The 7,024-nt window shown below is 35.9% G+C and overlaps 1 protein-coding gene across 1 annotated transcript; it reads left to right on the top strand.

Annotated features, from left to right (window-relative positions):
* The first annotated feature begins 209 nt into the window (after positions 1-209).
* On the top strand, positions 210-4,474 carry LOC145031880 (ARM repeat superfamily protein). The gene is made up of 7 exons (XM_078980534.1): positions 210-896; positions 1,346-1,426; positions 1,525-1,710; positions 1,843-1,950; positions 2,037-3,079; positions 3,170-3,921; positions 4,010-4,474. The coding sequence occupies exons 2-6, from the start codon at positions 1,370-1,372 to the stop codon at positions 3,918-3,920; spliced, it is 2,145 nt and encodes a 714-aa protein (XP_078836660.1). The 5' UTR covers positions 210-896; positions 1,346-1,369; the 3' UTR covers position 3,921; positions 4,010-4,474.
* The last annotated feature ends 2,550 nt before the right edge of the window (positions 4,475-7,024 follow it).

The following is a 7,024-nucleotide window of genomic DNA, read 5'->3' as shown; positions in this document are numbered from 1 at the left end:
CAACAAATAAATGATCTAATCAAGTAAGATGTATAATAATAGATTATTTCTCGCAATAGAGACGAGTAGACGACCATAACTTTCACTAGTAATTGGTGCTATTTTTGACCATTAGATGAAGACTTGATTTTGTATTCAATTTTTTGGTGCTCTACTCTACTACGTATGATGTATGATGTTGTATCTACCTCTCTTACTTTTTTCTTGAATATTTACGAGTAGACAATAGCACAAGGTGGTAGACCCCCATCATAGACCCCAAAACTCAACCCCAAAGATTCCGATATTAATTGATATGCCCCATGAATAGTCTCCATTCGAGTCTGTTTGTGAAGCTTTTCAACCTCTTGTGGTGTAGCTTTACTTGTAAAATAATTCGCTGCTCTTCTATTTTGTCTACTTTTTCCTTTGATAGCTAAAGGATAGCTTTATTGATGTTTCTTGGCTTCTTCATCGACAATTCTTGCTTTTTGATTGGTCTTCTTGGATTTTTTTGCTTTGACTATGGGAATTGAATTCTAATCGATCCCCTGAGGGTTTTTTGGTTTCCAGGAAAAGAGAAATTTGGGGTTTTGACAAAGAAAAAAGATTATTGACTCTGATTTTGGAGGCTGCGAATCATCGTGAAAGCTCCTTGTATACAATTTCTTGATTATCATGGAAAGGAAAAGATACCCACAAGAAATTGAGAGTTTCCGAGGAGTTTAATTTGTAAAAGGGTTTTTATCTTTCCCAAAAAGCGATTCTTAAAGATTGAACATTTAACGTTTTGGGTAAAATTCTGATTTGGGTTTCTCGCAACTTCCATAAAGAAAATTTTCGAGCGCTTTTGGCTGTTAGTAGCAGTTTGAGTGTATTCAGCTAAGCAAAGTCTCCGTGGTGATCACAATTAACAGGTCAGATTCTTCAATATTTCTTTAATCTTTTGTTTCTTTTGTTTGTATTAGACTATTAGGGTTAATATTTCAATATTTATGCTTATTTCTCTACTCAAGAATCATGATAAAGAAAGGTCTTAGTTTAAAGAGACCTGATTGAAATTTGTATGAATTTTCTTCCTAAAAGTCTGTACACACAAAAAAAAAAAACATTCAGTAAATCCTTTATTGCCCTCTTTGACACTCAATTCACTCTGACACTCCATTCTTGCCCTCTTTCGCATGCAATTAGTTTATATGATGCTTATTTTTTTTTTTTACCAAAAAGACGAAAAATCGACGACCCATGCATTACTGCCGACACTTGGTTTAAACAGTCCTGACTGAAATTCGTATGAATTTTCTTCCTTGATGTAATTGACGAGTGTTTATTTTGATAAAAATCTCGTGTTCCAACCTTTTTGCAGACTTAGATTAGCTCTTTTACACATATGGGGACTGACGTTACTGAAACTGTGGAGAACTTCCCGTCGCCGATTAACATCAAGGTAAATGATTTGTGATTAATTTCAGATTAATTCGAGTTATTTCAGATTGTTATCAGAGCTCAAAGTCTAATATAATAGCGACAAATTGGTGAAACCAGGTGCATAGGTTTATGTGTACAGAACTTATGAAGCTAGTCTCGAGTGTTCTTGAAATATTTCCAGATATAGAAGCAGCTAGACCTCGATGTGAATCTGGTATTCAGTCGCTTGTTCATTTAAATGTCGCAATTGAGAAAGCCAAATCGTTGATTAGCGATTGCAGTGAATCCAGTAAGCTTTACTTGGTATGTATGTGCTTTCCGATTATAAAATTACATTTTTTTATACGATATCTCAATTGGGTTTTTCCAATTATTTCAAAATTTCCAATTTTGACATTTGAATATTTGATTTTGGTTTATCTTGAATTTATTCAGGCACTCACAGGAAATACGGTTCTTTCAAGATGTAAAAAAACAAAAATCTTATTGGAACAGAGTTTGAGCCAGATACAAAACATGGTTCCTGTGATGCTTGCATCAAAGGTAATTAATCAATTTATCATATGTTGATTTGAAAATGATACGAATTATTATATCATGGAATTAATACAAAAAAATGTTACATGTAGATCTCACTGATAATTACAGAGCTTAGGAGGATGAAAATTAGTTTAGATCCATGTGAAGAAGAAGCTGGAAAAACTGTAAAAACATTACTCAAAGGGTACAATAATACTGGAAATTCTTCAGAATATGAAAACGAGTGTATTCGAATAGTTGCTTTAAAGCTTCAAATAACATCTCAAACAGCTCTTTTAATTGAACGAAGATCAATCAAGAAACTTTTAAAGAAACTTGTTGAAGGAGATAGTGATCAACAAAAGAAACATATTCTCATGATCCTTTTGGATTTGCTTAAAAAACATGGACATTCAATTGCATCTGTGCATGAAGAGAACGATACCATTGTTCAAAATCAAGTTTATTGGTCCGGGAGAGTTGACTATTCTGTTGACCGAGAAGAACCTCCGAAGGGTATTTTTGGAAGAGGTGAAAGTATACCTCCAGAAGAGTTCAAGTGTCCGATTTCTCTCAAGGTGATGTATGATCCTGTTGTTATTGATACTGGAGAAACATTTGAACGAATGTGGATTCAGAAATGGTTTGAAGAAGGTAATGATATTTGTCCAAAAACTAAAAGGAAACTATCGAACTTTTCATTGACACCAAATACGACCATGAAGGGTATGATTTCACAATGGTGTGAGATTCATGGTGTCACTATTTTGGATCCTTGTGTTGACTTTTCAACCGATGTAAGCACGTGGGAGAATTCGTCTTCTTCGGTTACTAGTTTGAGCTCTATGTATAGTCTCCAACTTCCGGTTGTTGATTATAGTAACTTATCGCTCAGTTCTTTGGAAAATACTCGTGATATGGATGTGGAGTTATCTCAAGAACTTGATGATTCGCTTCCATGGAAGTCGCAATGCAAATTTGTTGAAGATCTCATGGCCCGTTTGAATGATGATGATCGTGGTTGTCGATTCATATCATGCGAGAATTTGATTGAGTCGATTGTGAGATTCTTGAAGGTTGCACGCGATATCAATGATGTTAAAGCTCAGAGAATCGGATGTTTGCTATTGCAAATCTTGATAACCAAATGCAGGTATTTATGCGACCTTTGTAGAATTACTTCTTTAACGATTTACATATTGTGATATTGAAATTACAAAAAGTTTCAATTTTTTTTTCGCAGAAGTATAAAAATCTTGAGTAACGATGCATACGAGTTGATATCAGAGTTCCTTGATTCGGAAATGATAGAAGAGACGCTCGCTATAATTGAAAATTTGTCTTCCCACCAAAATCATCGATCTGAAATCGCATCTTCTCGTGTTCTTACTCAGATTTTAAAGATTCTCGATTCCAAAATCATACAATTTCAAACTCCAGCCCTAAAAATTCTCTATAACTTGACATCGAACAGACACTTTCGTTCTCTCCTTTCTTCAGATCTAATCCCTAAACTTGTCGCCCTTTCTGAAGACGAATCGCTCTCAAGATACTGCATCGCAATCTTGACAAATCTATGTGGGAATCAAGATAATAAAAGCATAATTGCAGAAACCGAAGGGTGTATATCTTTTGTTGCTAGGGTTCTTGAAAGTGAGAGTTGTGAGGAGCAAGAACAGGCTTTAGAGATTCTTCTTTCGTTGTGTTCTCAAAGCATTCAGTATTGTAGATTGGTGATGGATGAAGGGGTGATTACTAATGTTGTTTCTATTATCATGAATGGAAATGATAAAGGAAAAGCAAAAGCACATGAAATGCTTCGTCTTTTGAAAGATGCAAATGTTGAAGAGCCTGTGGAAGAATCTCCTGCACCTGTTTATGATGTTTTAAAGGATTCAAATAACTTTCAGGTTGAAAAGAAGACGCCTTCTAGAACTTCAAGGTTTTTTTCAAAGCTTTCTGTGGGTTCTTTGGGTCAAAAAAGGAAAGTATAAGGTAAGAATTTGACTTATATACTTTCTTAACTCTTATCACTTAATAAACTATCTTACCTTTTATCAACAATCAACCATGTTTTCTGCAGGTTTTGCAGTTATTTTCTCTACCATATGTGCAGTTTTGGGTGGATTGATCTAATAACTCTATTTTTTTAGGCTTGTTATATTATTTGCGTATATTAGTTGTAGTAGAATAGTTGTATGCAGAAGTTATTTAAACAGTAAACACGCATGAAGGAATGTTGGTGTTCTTCAGGATTCTTAACTAAAGATTCATTTTGTGTGAAGAATCCAACCTGAATTCAGAATCATGATTCATCCCTCCGCTGATAGAAAAACTTGTAAATGTTATACCATTTAGTTAACTTGAAGAACTAGTTTGCACTTTGTAGACTTAAAGAACTGGTTTTGTAGTTCGTTTCTTTAGATCATGGTGATCTATATGTAAAGTTTTGTTGGCTGTTTCTTTTTTAAGGTTTTTGAACAATCTGTATTTGGTTTGGATCCTGTTAACATTTCTGGTGATGGGTATTTTCGGTTTTTTGGTCTTACATTCAAGATTTGTTGACTTTTTATTATGAAAATATCTCATAAGAAAATTATTTAGCCTCTAATATAGGAATTCATTTATTGTAATTACTTTTCTTTTATTTTGTATATCTTTTGTATTATATATACTCTATAAAATATCCTCCATATATATGGTGAATTTATCAAAACTTTACATGGTATCAACTATTGCTTCTCTTCTAACCTTATTTTCCACTGCTACTGTCTCTCCTCTCACTATTGCCACTGGCCATGAATCCTACCTCCTTTCTACCCTTCTTTACATGCTTAGTGTTACCTTTACATGCTTAGTGTTACCTTTCTAGGGAGAAATCGAATCTTCCCACTTCCACCTTACTTAGAAACTTCTTGGTTATGTCGACGACACCATAACACTTTTACCACCCATCATTGAAACCGCAAGGCAAACCGCCCCTAATCCCGTCTACTCCACTTGGCAAGATGGTGATCAACGTGTTCCCATCCTCTTTCAATTCTCTTTCTAAAGAAGCTACGACCAAAGCCTCAGACTTAAAGATGTTCGGTCCGTATGATGTGCCTTTAAAGCAGCCTATAGCTACGACTATTGAACCCATATAGAGTTTATGTGATTATTTATGACAACTACAAAAAAACAACTATTTTGTAATATTCCAAAAATCATGATAAAACTTTTCATTTTTCAAAACCATTTAATAACCCAAAAGTCATACAAAACATTGTTTCCAAAAAATCATAATCATAAATCAGAGTATTTCAAAATCATCTATCAATAAAATATTCAAGGATGATGTGCACAATCACGTATTTGCATTGTCCCGATCATTTGATGTACCTGAAACCATGAAATCAAGCTGTAAGCCAAAGCTTAATGGTTTCCCTTAATATACCATACACAACCAAACAGGTAACAACATGTATATACGAGCCTTCAGCCTGACTGGACTGCCTCACACGACCTACAGTCTATCCGGACCGCCCCGGGTATCTTGGCCTTCAGCATAAAGCAGGAGCGCCTCAACCTAACCGCACTATGTCGACATATGCAACATATAAAAATAAACATATAACAACTCACTACGGCATAACAACATCCTATATACCAGGATACATAACACAACCTAGTAGGCTGACATTGGTGCCTTCGACCGACGAGCATAGTGAGGAAAACTCACCTCAAAACCCAAAAGATAGCTGAACTGATCATTGCTCCAAATATCGGCTCTACATGTCACATATACATTAAATAGGGACCAAAACTCAATCCACTACTCAAAATACCCTAAAAGGCCTAAGGTCTAACTTGGTCAAAGTCAACGGTCAACGATCATTAAGTCAAAGGTAAACCTTCAGCCGGTCGCCACGTCGTGGCCATCCTTGGCTACGTCGTGGCAACGAAATGACAAAACAGACATGCTCTTGCCTAGTTGCCACATCGTGGCGACCTAAGGCCACATCGTGGGTACTGCGTTCCTAACAACTTAATGGGTTAAGTCGTTTTCTTCGATTCTAAGGGCTCCAAAGCTCAAATATGGTCAATTCATGGTCTAAATGGGTAAAGTATCCAACTTTATCCCTTAAGACTCTCCAAGAGATCAAGATCTCAACTCCTAGGTCCAAAAAGGGCAAAAACTTTACATGGCTTAATCATCAAGCACTTAATCTTGAGGGTCTATTGTCCAACAATTCCAGAAGGGTTCCTAGCACCAATACTAACATAAAAAATTGTGCTTTTCAGACATGCATGTCCAATGCATGTCTTGAACTCCTATTAGGTCAAAACAAGGATTAATGACCAAGATTCCATGTATAACACCAAAACTTATACCTACTTTAGATCCAAAACACCAAATACTCCTAATGACCTAAAGATTCATAAAGTTGCAAAATTTATGAGATCTCACCACCAAGACCCATCAAGACATGATGGAAAGCGACAAGACCTAAAGATCTAGCAACTTAGCAAGGAGAAGGTTGAGTCCTGGACACTCACCAAGATCCAAAAGATATGCTAGAAGATGTAGATGATGCTTGCAAGGTGAATCACCACACCAAAGACTTACTTCTACTTCAAAGATCACCAAAAGTACCAAAATGAGTTCATAATGCAATGAAGGTTACAGTTGGGGTTTTTGAGCTGGAGAGGGTGATAAAGGTTGAATAATCATGAAAACCTAGCCATAATACCCTTTAAATAGGGCCTAAGGCCCAATAATTAGAGTTTTCTCCAAAAACAACTGCCACGGTGCGGCACCTATGGCCACTTCGTGGCAGATCATTAAATTCCTGCGATCATAAAAATACTGCCATGCCATGGTCAAGCTCCACAAGTCGTAGCCATCCAAAATAAAAGTTTAACATTTAGAAATTAATTGATACCTGGAACATTGTTCACAACTCTCCCCCACTTGAATTAGACTTCATCCTTAAAGTTCTCAGCTGAAAACATACTCGAGTAGTGCTCGTTACGGGTGTACAAAAAACCATATATACCGTCTGTACCACACCAAACCGCACTGCATAATGTGGTTTAGAAAGTTCACAGTAAGGTT

Source organism: Lactuca saligna, chromosome 2 (genome assembly GCF_052625555.1).
Source record: "Lactuca saligna cultivar CGN05327 chromosome 2, ASM5262555v1, whole genome shotgun sequence".
NCBI lineage: Eukaryota > Viridiplantae > Streptophyta > Magnoliopsida > Asterales > Asteraceae > Lactuca > Lactuca saligna.
This window is presented reverse-complemented; position numbering and strand designations above follow the sequence as displayed.

What these genes read in the sequence shown, in the direction of transcription:
- LOC145031880 (XM_078980534.1), top strand. Translation starts at nt 1,370, where the DNA reads ATGGGGACTGACGTTACTGAAACTGTGGAGAACTTCCCGTCGCCGATT. An exon ending in CGTCGCCGATTAACATCAAG is followed by an intron (nt 1,427 to 1,524) that starts GTAAATGATTTG and finishes TGGTGAAACCAG; the next exon opens with GTGCATAGGTTTATGTGTAC. An exon ending in CTGTGATGCTTGCATCAAAG is followed by an intron (nt 1,951 to 2,036) that starts GTAATTAATCAA and finishes TGTTACATGTAG; the next exon opens with ATCTCACTGATAATTACAGA.